This window comes from Ascaphus truei, chromosome 8 (genome assembly GCF_040206685.1).
Source record: "Ascaphus truei isolate aAscTru1 chromosome 8, aAscTru1.hap1, whole genome shotgun sequence".
Classification (NCBI taxonomy): Eukaryota; Metazoa; Chordata; class Amphibia; order Anura; family Ascaphidae; genus Ascaphus; species Ascaphus truei.
Window position 1 is genome coordinate 34,281,306 of NC_134490.1, and position 12,838 is coordinate 34,294,143.

A 12,838-nucleotide genomic window follows, 5' to 3' on the forward strand; every position below is an offset into this window, starting at 1 on the left:
ACAAATAATACAAATTACAGATCATGGGAAGAAGTGCTTCAGACATTAAAGTAACATTTAGGAAAATGAGTCCCTGCTCCGAAGAGCTTACCATCTAATTGGAATGTAGGAAGAACGTACAGACAGTGGGATGGCGTTTTGGATAGTGTGTCGTCAAGGGGCCAAGGTTGATGAATCGGGTGTATAGTATCAGCCATGGAGCTACTCTTGCTTCGTTAAGCAGGTGGGTTTTAAAGGTGGATAGAGAGGGTGCTAGTCGGATATTCAGTGAGAAAAGTTTAAGGTTTGAGAGGGTTTTGGATACAAAAGGGGTAGAAAGAAGACATCATTGAGCGGAACGCAAGAGTCGGGATGGTGCATAGCGAGAAATTAGGGCTGAGTTGTAAGGAGGGACAGAAGAGTGTAAAGCTTTAGGCTGCGTCCATAGGACTGGAGGTGCGCGGAGGCTGAGGGAAAGAGAGTGCTTTCGCTGGCCTTGGTCGGAGGGGGGTGTGCTGGGACGTCACGGAGCTGGTTTGCCCTCATTGGGCAAACCGCTCACGTGACCGGCCCTGCGCTCCCATGAGCGCAAAAATCTAAAAAAATTTAAGGACACACGCGGAAGCGTGCACGAGCCCCTGCTAAAGCCGCTCTCATTGCGGCTGCAGGGGCTCACTGAGAAGCGTCAGCGCCTAAGCACTGACCCTGGACGCAGCCTTAGGCGCTGACCCGTGCTGAGGCGCGCTGCTGCTCGGCAGTGAGCCCCTGCAGCCGCAATGAGAGCGGCTTTAGCAGGGGCTCGCGCACGCTTCCGCAAGCGGGAGCGCAGTGCCCGTCACGTGAGCAGTTCGCCCAATGAGGGCGAACAAGCTCCGTGACGTCACAGGGCCCCCCCCCCCCCCCGACACGCACCCGCCCGGCTGGATTCACCCTGGACGCAGCCTTAGAAGTGAGGAGGAGAATTGAGTGTGTGATAAGGGATTTGATAGGAAGCCAGGAGAGGGATTTCAGCAGGGGAGACGCTGAGACAGATTTAGGAAATAGCAGAGTGATTTTGGCAGCAGCGTTTAGCATAGATTGTAGGGGAGACAGGTGAGAGGCAGGAAGGCCGGACAGCAGGAGGTTACAGTAATCGAGACGGGCGAGAATAAGGGTTATGTGCGTGATGCTGCATCACTCTGTGTTATTACACGGGTATACAGGGGTTGTTGTTGTTGTTGTTGTTGTTGTTACATAGTTCTGCGTGTTGCATCGCTCACCGGGTGTGTTGTATGGCTGTGCCCTAAAGGAGATTTACTGAAACCCCCACGTTACATTGCATAGCCTCTGTCACTGACCCCTGACCCATTATCCCTGTCCTCTCCATCCTGGGCGAGCAGCTGGGAGCACTGCCCGTTATCTCTGTCTCCAGGCTCACACTTTGCTTCTCCTTGCAGGTGTCAGACATGGAGGAGATGACAATATGGGAACAGTATACGGTCACCCTAAACCGGGTGAGTAACCTGAGGGTGTTGAATTCTGGGGTGTATATTTGGGGTTATGAATGTGTTTTATTAGTTGGACCAAGGGCTTTGGGGGGGACACTAGGCTGCCAGAGTACCATGCTATTGGGTGACCCTCTGACACCAGATAATCTGGAGTCAGGGGGTCACCCTACATTAGATATAAACCCAAGACTATATGAGCCTGTCCCTGATAATTTGCAGTCATGGGTCACCCTGCATTATATATAAGCCCAGGACTGTGTGAGCCTGTCCCTGATAATCTGCAGCCAGGTCACCCTACATTAGATACACACCAAGGACTTTCTGGGTGTATGTGGTTAGGATGGAGGTGGAGAGATAATGTCAGGGTTATGGGGCCCTGTATGACACTGACCCTCTCCTCCCTCAGGACCCTCGCAAAGGTTTTGGGATCGCTATCTCTGGGGGGAGAGACCGGCCCTCGGGAGTAGATGGGAACAACTCTGTCATTGTGTCAGACGTGGTGCGTGGGGGCCGGCTGATGGCAGACTGCAGTAAGTATATTGATCTGAGTGTCATTTTACCCCTCTGCGTGTTACATGGCACTGTGTTCTATGTCGGAGCCATACTCAGTCCCGCTGTGTGTGCTGCAGGACTCGCGATTGCATTGTCATGGTCAACGGCGTCTCCATGGATAACGTGGCATCATCATTCGCCATCCAAACTCTGAAATCCTGCACCAGGAGTGCCAACCTGGTGAGTGGGATGCACCCTCCTGTAACGCCAACCTGGTGAGTGGGATGCACCCTCCTGTAGCGCCAACCTGGTGAGTGGGATGCACCCTCCTGTAACGCCAACCTGGTGAGTGGGATGCACCCTCCTGTAGCGCCAACCTGGTGAGTGGGATGCACCCTCCTGTAGCGCCAACCTGGTGAGTGGGATGCACCCTCCTGTAACGCCAACCTGGTGAGTGGGATGCACCCTTCTGTAGCGCCAACCTGGTGAGTGGGATGCACCCTCCTGTAGCGCCAACCTGGTGAGTGGGATGCACCCTCCTGTAACGCCAACCTGGTGAGTGGGATGCACCCTCCTGTAACGCCAACCTGGTGAGTGGGATGCACCCTTCTGTAACGCCAACCTGGTGAGTGGGATGCACCCTCCTGTAACGCCAACCTGGTGAGTGGGATGCACCCTCCTGTAGCGCCAACCTGGTGAGTGGGATGCACCCTCCTGTAACGCCAACCTGGTGAGTGGGATGCACCCTTCTGTAACGCCAACCTGGTGAGTGGGATGCACCCTCCTGTAGCGCCAACCTGGTGAGTGGGATGCACCCTCCTGTAACGCCAACCTGGTGAGTGGGATGCACCCTCCTGTAGCGCCAACCTGGTGAGTGGGATGCACCCACCTGTAGCGCCAACCTGGTGAGTGGGATGCACCCTCCTGTAACGCCAACCTGGTGAGTGGGATGCACCCTTCTGTAACGCCAACCTGGTGAGTGGGATGCACCCTCCTGTAGCGCCAACCTGGTGAGTGGGATGCACCCTCCTGTAGCGCCAACCTGGTGAGTGGGATGCACCCTCCTGTAGCGCCAACCTGGTGAGTGGGATGCACCCTCCTGTAGCGCCAACCTGGTGAGTGGGATGCACCCTCCTGTAGCGCCAACCTGGTGAGTGGGATGCACCCACCTGTAGCGCCAACCTGGTGAGTGGGATGCACCCTCCTGTAGCGCCAACCTGGTGAGCGGGATGCACCCTCCTGTAGCGCCAACCTGGTGAGTGGGATGCCCCCTCCTATAATGCCAGTACTAATAGAGAGGGCACAGAATGCAACGCTCTGCAGGTCTCTGTAGCGAGAGGGTATAGGATGCAGTTCTCTGTAACAGGGTGCAACCCTCATCAGTGAAGGGATATTTTATTTATTTCTCTCCCCCCAGACTGTGAAACGACCACGGAAGATTCAGGTCCCTATAAACAGCTCCGTGCACCTCCCCTCCATGGCGCCCTCTTACTCCTCTCGGACAACCCAAGCCTCGAATGCCCCATCCTCAGACCCTTCCCCGAGGGAAGATGAAGAGGAGCCAGACTCCCCTCTCCCCTGGAGGGGGAGGCATGACAGCACGACCAGGGAGCCCCCCGATGACACAGCTCGGGGCTATGAGGGGGACTCGTCCAGCGGCCGCAGCTCTGTGGGGTCCCGCACACCCTCCTCTCGCCACACAACGCACCGCAGGACGAGAGGCTCAGGAAGCGAGGCAGGGGGATACCCCAGGAGGAGGGGGGCAGGCAGTGAAACGGGGGGCTACCCAAGGAGAAGGGGGGCTGGCAGTGATGTTAGGAGCTCAGGCAGTGGGGCAGGGGGCTACCCTAGAAGAAGAGAGACTGGTAGCGAGGTGGGGGATTCAGTCAGTGAGGTAGATGGCTACCCCAATGGCCTGGAGCTGATGTCTGGGTTCAAGAGGTTGCCCATCCAAGACGTGCCGTCGAAACCGGTGAAAGCTGTGCTGGTGAAACGCGCCGGGAACCAAGGTACTTGGCTCAGCTACATATCTCATTTCTTCTCTGTATCTTTCTCTTGTTTCCCTCCGTGCACCTCCCGTTCCCTCTCACTCTCTCTTCTCTTGCAGAGTATGGTCTGAAGTTGGGCAGTCAGATCTTTATTAAACACATCACAGAGAGCGGTCTTGCAGCTCAGGAGAGTTCCCTGCAGGAGGGCGACCTCATCCTCAAGGTGACTACTTACGCCCCCTCCCACTGTCCCTTCTCCTTTTATTTCCCTCCTTCATTCCATCTTTTTTTATTTTCTTTCTCCCTACTGTATCTCCTTCCCTCCCACTCTCCTCTGCCCTTCCCAATAAGTAAACAGCGCTCACCCCTCTGGTGCGCCCTCCAGTCGGAAAAACCCTTTTGGCTCTCCGATACAGACAGGTGCATATAATACCTCTGCTATTAAAGAGCTCTCTGCCCTGTGGCGGGGTTAATTAATTATTGGGGGCTCCATAGCTGTGTAAAATGATTGGAAGTATGCTGCCATACTCTGTCTTGCTATATGCTACACAGTTTGTTTCTCCCCCCCCTCCAACTCAGATTAACGGGGTAACGAGTGAGAACATGTCCCTGGTTGATACCCGCCGGCTCATCGAGAGGTCGAAGGGCAAACTGACCCTCACTGTCCTGAGAGACAATGTCGTCAGTTCTGGTCAATATCCCGCAAGTGAGGGACAGCGAGAGCGAGGCACGGAGCTCACCCCCGGACGGTAAGAGGGGGGGGAGGGAGGAGAAAGCATGAGAGAGAGGCGCAGTCTGTGCTCCCGAGAGATTTTGGGGGTGTCGGTCAGTGCTCCCCCAGGGGTAAGAAGTGGGTGAGAATTTTTCAGTTTCATGTGATCTTCTCCCCACAGATATTTCGGACCTGGGCTCTGATCATTCCCCCCCTCCCTCTCTGCCTCCTCCCCCACCCCCCGGACACCAGCAGCGAAGCTCATCTGAGAGCCTGAACACTCCCCCGTAAGTCCTTCCAGATCACCCCCCCCCCCCTGATCCCCTATCTCGCTCGCTCTTGCACTCTCTCCCCCTTCCAATCTCTTTTTTCCCCCTTCCCTTCTCTCTCGTGCTATCTCCTCATCTCCCTCTCTCTTCTCTCCTCCACCCCTCCTCATCATATATATATTTCTTTATTTATATTATTATTATTTATTTTTTCTTATTTTTCTCCTGTTTTGCAGGGAGATTCAGCAGGTGAATGGGACGGTAGCTCAGAGGAACTGGGAGACCCCTGAGCCGGAGTACAGTAAGTGAGACATTCAGCGTGCTCTTTCCTCACCCCCCCAGCGTGATACTCCTTACCCTCTTTGCAGAACCGCTCACCCCCCCCCTCCTCCCCCTCTCCACTGTCCCTGCAGGGCGGAGCACTTCTCCGGAGCTGAATGAAGAATACAGATTGGAGTCCGAGGGACCTCTTGACAGGGAGAGAGATCTGCGAACGGGGTACCACAAACCCACCCTATATATTACTTTACGCCCCTCGACCTTTATGTTATGTGCCCCCTGCCCTGTAAAATAAGCTCCCTGCCCCCTTTAACAACCTAAGCCTTCCATCCCGTATGACACCCTACACATCTCACACATCTCACACATCTCACACATCTCACACATCTCACACATCTCACACATCTCACACATCCTGCGCATCCTATTATCTTTTGCTCTTCTAGTTTCTGATACCTCTCACTTTAAATTCCCTTTTCCCTCTCTTATTCTGCCTCCCTCTAATTGCCCCTCTCTGTACCTCTCGCCCCCACCCCCCTCCTTTTGCCCCCCTCTCTCGCCCCCACCCTCCCTCCTTTTGCCCTCCTCTCTCGCCCCCACCCCCCTCATTTTGCTCTGTACCTCTCGCCCCCACTCCCCTCCTATTGCCCCCCTTTCTCGCCCCCACCCCCCTCCTTTTGCTCTGTACCTCTCGCCCCCCCTCCTTTTGCCCTCCTCTCTCGCCCCCACCCCCCTCCTTTTGCTCTCATCTCGCCCCCACACCCGTCCTTTTGCCCTCCTCTCTCGCCCCCACCCCCCTCCTTTTGCTCTGCTCTCTCTCGCCCCCTCCCCCTCCTTTTGCTCTCCTCTCTCACCCCCACCCCCCTCCTTTTGCCCTCCTCTCTCGCCCCCACCCCCCTCCTTTTGCTCTCCTCTCTCACCCCCACCCCCCTCCTTTTGCCCTCCTCTCTCGCCCCCACCCCCCTCCTTTTGCTCTCATCTCGCCCCCACAGCCCTCCTTTTGCCCTCCTCTCTCGCCCCCACCCCCCTCCTTTTGCTCTGCTCTCTCTCGCCCCCTCCCCCTCCTTTTGCCCTCCTCTCTCGTCCCCACACCCCTCCTTTTGCCTTCCTCTCTCGCCCCCGCCCCCCTCCTTTTGCTCTGCTCTCTCTCGCCCCCACCCCCCTCCTTTTGCTCTGCTCTCTCTCGCCCCCACCCCCCTCCTTTTGCTCTCCTCTCTTGCCCCCACCCCCCTCCTTTTGCTCTCCTCTCTCGCCCCCACCCCCCCTCCTTTTGCTCTCCTCTCTCGCCCCCACCCCCTCCTTTTGCTCTGCTCTCTCACCCCCACCCCCCTCCTTTTGCTCTCCTCTCTCGCCCCCACCCCCACTCCTTTTGCTCTCCTCTCTTGCCCCCACCCCCTCCTTTTGCTCTCCTCTCACCCCCACCCCCCCTCCTTTTGCTCTCCTCTCACCCCCACCCCCCCTCCTTTTGCTCTCCTCTCTCGCCCCCACCCCCCCTCCTTTTGCTCTCCTCTCTCGCCCCCACCCCCCCTCCTTTTGCTCTCCTCTCGCCCCCACCCCCCCTCCTTTTGCTCTCCTCTCTCGCCCCCACCCCCCCTCCTTTTGCCCTCCTCTCTCGCCCCCACCCCCCTCCTTTTGCCCTCCTCTCTCGCCCCCACCCCCCTCCTTTTGCCCTCCTCTCTCGCTCCCACCCCCCTCCTTTTGCCCTCCTCTCTCGCCCCCACCCCCCTCCTTTTGCCCTCCTCTCTCGCCCCCAGCCCCCTCCTTTTGCCCTCCTCTCTCGCCCCCACCCCCCTCCTTTTGCCCTCCTCTCTCGCCCCCACCCCCCTCCTTTTGCCCTCCTCTCTCGCCCCCACCCCCCTCCTTTTGCTCTCCTCTCTCGCCCCCACCCCCCTCCTTTTGCTCTGCTCTCTCTCGCCCCCACCCCCCTCCTTTTGCTCTGCTCTCTCTCGCCCCCACCCCCCTCCTTTTGCTCTCCTCTCTCGCCCCCACCCCCCTCCTTTTGCTCTCCTCTCTCGCCCCCACACCCCCCTCCTTTTGCTCTCCTCTCTCGCCCCCACCCCCCCCTCCTTTTGCTCTCCTCTCTCGCCCCCACCCCCCTCCTTTTGCTCTCCTCTCTCGTCCCCACCCCCCTCCTTTTGCCCTCCTCTCTCACTCACCCCTCGCCCCTCTCTCCCTACAGGTACAGCCCTGACGCTCGCCTCGTTCGGTTCCTGAAGGAGAGGAGCATCGGGCTCCGCCTGGCCGGAGGGAACGACGTGGGTATATTTGTGGCCGGGGTGCAGGAGGGGAGCCCAGCAGCACAAGAGGGGATGAAGGAAGGAGACCAGATCCTGCAGGTGCAGCACTCGTGTGTATATAACACAGCCAGTAATGTAAAAAAAATAAATATATATATATATATACCTTAATGACAGTGGTGATTACCTAGTCTAGTCTCAAACCTGCTCTAGCCATTAAGACCAACCTCACACTGATGATACCCATCAACGTTGAAACATGTCTGTGAGTGGGTTTAATGGCTTTGCATCTCATCCCAGCCTCTGTCTAAAAGCTGTGTTTAAAACCGCATGCATTGGCTTGAGGATTTGCTTGTGTAATACGAGCTTGAGACAAAAGGTGGCACTGAGTGCTCATTTGCATGTCATTTCCCAGAATTCCTTGCTGCAGTGGAAGTGCTGTGTGCTGGGTGATAATGGGGAAAGACAGGGTTGCAGACCTGTCTATGACATGCAAATGAACATACAGTAATATTTACAGTTGATATATATATATATATATATAATAACCCATATTAACAGGGTGGGTCCCTAAAGAGCCCGAAAAAGTTCCTATATCTAGCACTCACTGTGGTAAACAAATGGGTGAGTAATTACTCAATGGGATATAAATGTCCCAGCAAATAAATGAGGCTAACCATCAGCTGACGTATATCATAAATATATGTCCACATAGGACTAAGTGAAAAAACAATAAACTTATAATAAACATAGAAAATCACTCGTGAACATACAAAGTGTAGTGTGCTAAAATGCTCATGGGAAGTGGGGGCCACCTATAAGTCAATTGGCATACACATCAATAAACCAGAATATAGTATAATACATATCCCATAGAAGGAGATATAGGGTAAATGGTAAGTATGCCAACAATAACCTGAGGTAGGTGGGGCAGCAGTGAGAGGGAAGGATATCACATGGAAGATCTCACTATATCCAGAGAACTAAGAAATGCCTATTAAGGGACCATGCCATGCAGGATACTGTCATGCAATCAGAATATATCTCCACAAATGGAGTCATCCCATATAAGCACTAAAGACCATAGTAACATAAGCAGTGCTTAATACAGGAATAACCCTACATAGCTGAATCCCAAAGTATCATACTAGAAATATATAGGTATAAATCTCTCTCTCATAAAAGGTAAAGATAACCACCCAATATAAACAGCAGTACAAAAAACGACAAAATGTGGTGCCAGTAAACAGACACATAAGCCAGTATAATCAGAGGAAGGTGTCTCGCACTGACAGTCTAACAGCGCTAATACTATGCATCATATAAGCAACCACAATACAAGCCGTTTTGCAACTATCTGCTGAACCTGCTGCCTCAAGATGGCGGCGCCACACTTCCAAACATCACCATCGTGACGTCATCAAACCTCACCGCGCGTTTCGCGTGACACGGCACGGACGAAAAGAGTGCATGCGTGCCTTTCAATCCTGTGTAAGTTCTTAACACAGTAGCCGTCTGTGCATGTGCGAGCGCTCCTTTCGGTCATGTGTAATCTATTAACACAGCGGGCGCATGCGCAGACAGGCTAAGGCTGGGTCCACGGTGACCGCACGCTCGCATCCGTGCGTGTGACGTCACCAGCTTTTTAGCTCCAGCGATGTGTGGTCAGGGTAGACGCGGTGGGGAGGCGTGTTGAGGGCGTGGCCGTGACGTCACGGAGCTGGTTCGCCCTCATTGGGCGGCCCGCTCACGTGACCTGGCCGTTACAAGCCTCTCTTCCCCATGTTGCTCCAACAAATGTTCTAATTTCATCCTCTCATCTTAGTTTTGGTCATCGTCTTGGTCTTTTAATCTCTCTTGGGTACCATCTATGTCCAACGATGGTCATTTCTTCTTGCGATATGTCCGGCCCACTGCCATTTTAATCTCTTCACCCGTGTGATGATGTCACAGACTTTTTTTTTGTTTCTAACTCATTCATTCTTTTTCCTATCTCTTTGAGTAATACCCATCATACATCTCTCCATACTACTTTGTGTTGTCTGAAGCTTCTGTATTATCTTAGCATTTAGGGGCCAAGTTTCCCATCCATACGTCGGCATAAGCGGAATATACTGGTCGAAAACTTTCATGTTGAGGCACAATGAAAGGTTCCCTTGAAATATTGTCTTGTTTCTTCCGAATACGCTCCATCCCATTCTCATTCTACTATTGATTTCATTCAAAGGTTCCCATCCATTGTTATTTGCCAGCCAAGGTAGATCTAGTATTTGACTTCTATTCCATTTATTTTGGTCTTTGGAGACTTGACACATTTTGTTGAACATGTTCTTGGTCTTGCTAAGATCGACAAGGGATGATGATTGATAAAATGGTGTGTGATCTATATATTTCTATCCAGTATAAATTGTTTTTGGATGGGAGGCAATACGTTATCTACATCCAAGAAGTGCTGAATGGCCTTAGCCCCCTTGATGTGATTTATGCAGGCATACCATGATTGTACATCACACGTGGCTCATTTGTACAAAGGTTTCCACTTGATCCCGGAGATCAAGTCATTGACATGCAGCGTATCCCTAATATGAGATTTTAAATGGGTCACATATTGGGACAGGCTGGACGTCATTGATGGGATCCCCGAGAAAATAGGTCTCCCAAGTGGAGTAAGGAGACTTTTATGCACCTTAGGAAGGTGATAAAATATGGGTACCTTTGGATAAGGTGTAGATAAATATCTAAATTCAATTTCAGAAATGACACCATTGTTCTTTACTTTCAGAAGGTGTACATCAAATATCTTTAAAACTGTTCTGTACGGTCCATCTCCAACTTCATGTATGAATTGGTGTCACCTACAGACGTAAGGCTACCCCAGTGTACACTGCTGCGCGCTTGGCACATGTGAAAGCTGCGGTCTCTGGTTGAGCTTTTAGTGAGACCCGGCCATGATGTCACACGGCTGGTTCGCCCTCATTGGCTGAACCGCTGCCGTGACGTGGCCAGTACTCCGTCGCCACAAGCAAACACTGATCTTGTCGGCAGAAAATGTGGTCGCACATCGCGATCGCTACACGCGCACGCAGGCAGCTACTGGGAACGGTCCCATTGACGGGCGGATCTTGTTCCTGCAGCACATGCCGTAGCAAGCACATCAGTAGACACTGGGGCCAAGGCCTAAGGCCTCACCGACATCATCACTGCAATCTTGAACTATAATGCCCTCTCCTGTGTCAACTTGTTTGATGACAATCCTGTAATTTCACCGGAGTTCCTTCAGGGCTCTTTTTTTCACCAAAAGTAAGATTGTCCCTATGTTTGGACACACAACCTTAAAATCTGCCAAGACCAAAGTGTAATATGTATCTATATAATTCCCTTTAGAATGATGGGGGTAAAAAAGAGACTTGGGTCAAAAAGGTAAGTGTAGAAACAAATTACTTTGGTCGGAAGCATTATCCAAAGAATAGTGATTTCCATAAGTGACAGGGTCAACCGAACATGAAGTCTGTGAGTCAGATGCAGCAGAGTCTCTTAATAGAGATTTGGTCTACTATGGGCGTTTCATAGATGACATACTTATTATTTGGGATGGAGAGGAAACTGATCTTTAGAATTAAATATGTAAACTTTCAAATCAATTGGGTTTGATTTTTACATACACTATCGTACCAAGATCTGTGTTTTTGGACCTCTTTTCAACTGTTGATAAAAAAATGTGATCAAAACAGATATTCACTCTTAAGTCGATGTAATGGTTATCTAGAGGTAAACAGCAACCATCATAACAGATGGTTGCAAAATATACCATTTGGACAGTTTAACCGCTTTAAAAGAAATTGTTCTTCGGATCTTGATTTCAAAAAGCAATCATTTGTGCTAAAACAAAAAAATTCTGCAAAAAACTACAATAAAACCCTGGTAGAAGAGTAATTTTTAAAAGCTAGAACAGATCTTTTTTCTAAATATAGAGAGCGAACTTCCAACTCCTAACTCTTCGATTTGGCTTTTCCAATAACAGCAAATCTAGTGATTTTTCATCTGCCTTCATCACAAAATGTAACCAATCTGGATCTGGGATTAAGGGCGTATTTGAAAAACACGGGAATATTTTGGTTTGTGATGAATGGAAATATTCCTGCCAAACCTAGTGTCATTTTTCGCAATCCTAAGTGTGTCAAGAACATTCTAGCACCAAGTAGAGTAAAGACCATTAATCTTGAATCTGATCATTCAGATCATTTTTTTTGCGATGAAAAGGTAACAATAAATGTGGTTGATTTTAGATGTCAAACTTGTCAATTTTTACTTCCTAAAAGTGAATTTGGTTGTGGTTCTAATAGTGAGACATTTTCAGTCAAGGGGTGTATTTCTTGTAGGACAGAATGTGATATATTTGATCACCTGTGGTTCTGGATACATTGGGCGCACCATGCGCCCCCTCAATGTTCATTTTTTGGAGCACAGAAGGGGCATCCTTAAATAGTGCTCAGACGCATGGTGTTCCCGGACACTTCCACAAAGTACTTAATAGAGATATCGTGATCATGAAGATTATTGGGTTTGAGAATCTCTCTCCCCTGAAGCTTGGGGATAATAGATTTGGTACTTTGTGTAAACCGGAAACCTATTGGATGTTCAGGCTTGAACACTTTGATACCCAATGGTGTGAATGAGTACTTATATGAATCTTTTAAAGCTATTTTTATCTCCTTTTAAATTTCACTTTTTCTTAATGGTTTATAGAATGTTGGTGTCTTCTTTTCAATTGTTACATATATCTTTCACATGTTTCTTAACACTTCATCGTATTATTATATAGCATTTATATGAGCACTCCTGTTATGCACACTAGTACATTTTATAATTTTGTCTGGCTTGGCCAATTTCTATGTATAACAGGTGGATTTATATATACAGATATCCATCCATGTAGTTGTCGCTGTACTTCTGTACACATAGGTGCGTGCACATACATGCACAATTGTGTGCGCATGGGCATGTATATAGGAATATTATTACTGACCAATGCTTCACATCACTTTCACTATTTGCACAATGTCTGGCTGAACCAGCAAATTAGTTTATTCAGTCAAACTTTTTTAATTCACTAGTTATTTTTCCTATATTTATAGGGCTTAATTCACTTTCTAGTTGAGAAAGGAGTGGCTCAGTGAGTAAAGACACTGACTGGCACTGAGTGAAGTAGGGCAACCTGGTTCAACTCCTGGTGTCGCCTCCTTGTGCCCAAGGTCACATCACTTTATCTCCCTGTCCATTTGTTGTTGGTCACTATGACTACTGATTGGGGTAGTGTGTATAAATGTATGAACACTTGCTACCAACATCATCCCCCTGTGAAAGTGGTGTGGCTGTGCTTCGGCTCCTACGTGGA

At 50.7% G+C, this 12,838-nt stretch overlaps 1 protein-coding gene across 1 annotated transcript in view; it reads left to right on the forward strand.

The window, feature by feature from the left end:
• TJP3 (tight junction protein 3) overlaps positions 1–12,838 on the forward strand; it is a 59,365-nt gene that overhangs the window by 35,985 nt on the left and 10,542 nt on the right. The window contains 12 exon segments of the mRNA XM_075611275.1: positions 1,416–1,472; positions 1,873–1,966; positions 1,969–1,996; positions 2,096–2,198; positions 3,376–3,967; positions 4,066–4,169; positions 4,526–4,624; positions 4,626–4,695; positions 4,840–4,945; positions 5,164–5,228; positions 5,341–5,425; positions 7,386–7,542. Of these exon segments, the coding sequence (XP_075467390.1) occupies positions 1,425–1,472; positions 1,873–1,966; positions 1,969–1,996; positions 2,096–2,198; positions 3,376–3,967; positions 4,066–4,169; positions 4,526–4,624; positions 4,626–4,695; positions 4,840–4,945; positions 5,164–5,228; positions 5,341–5,425; positions 7,386–7,542 (1,551 nt within the window). The 5' untranslated portion in view covers positions 1,416–1,424.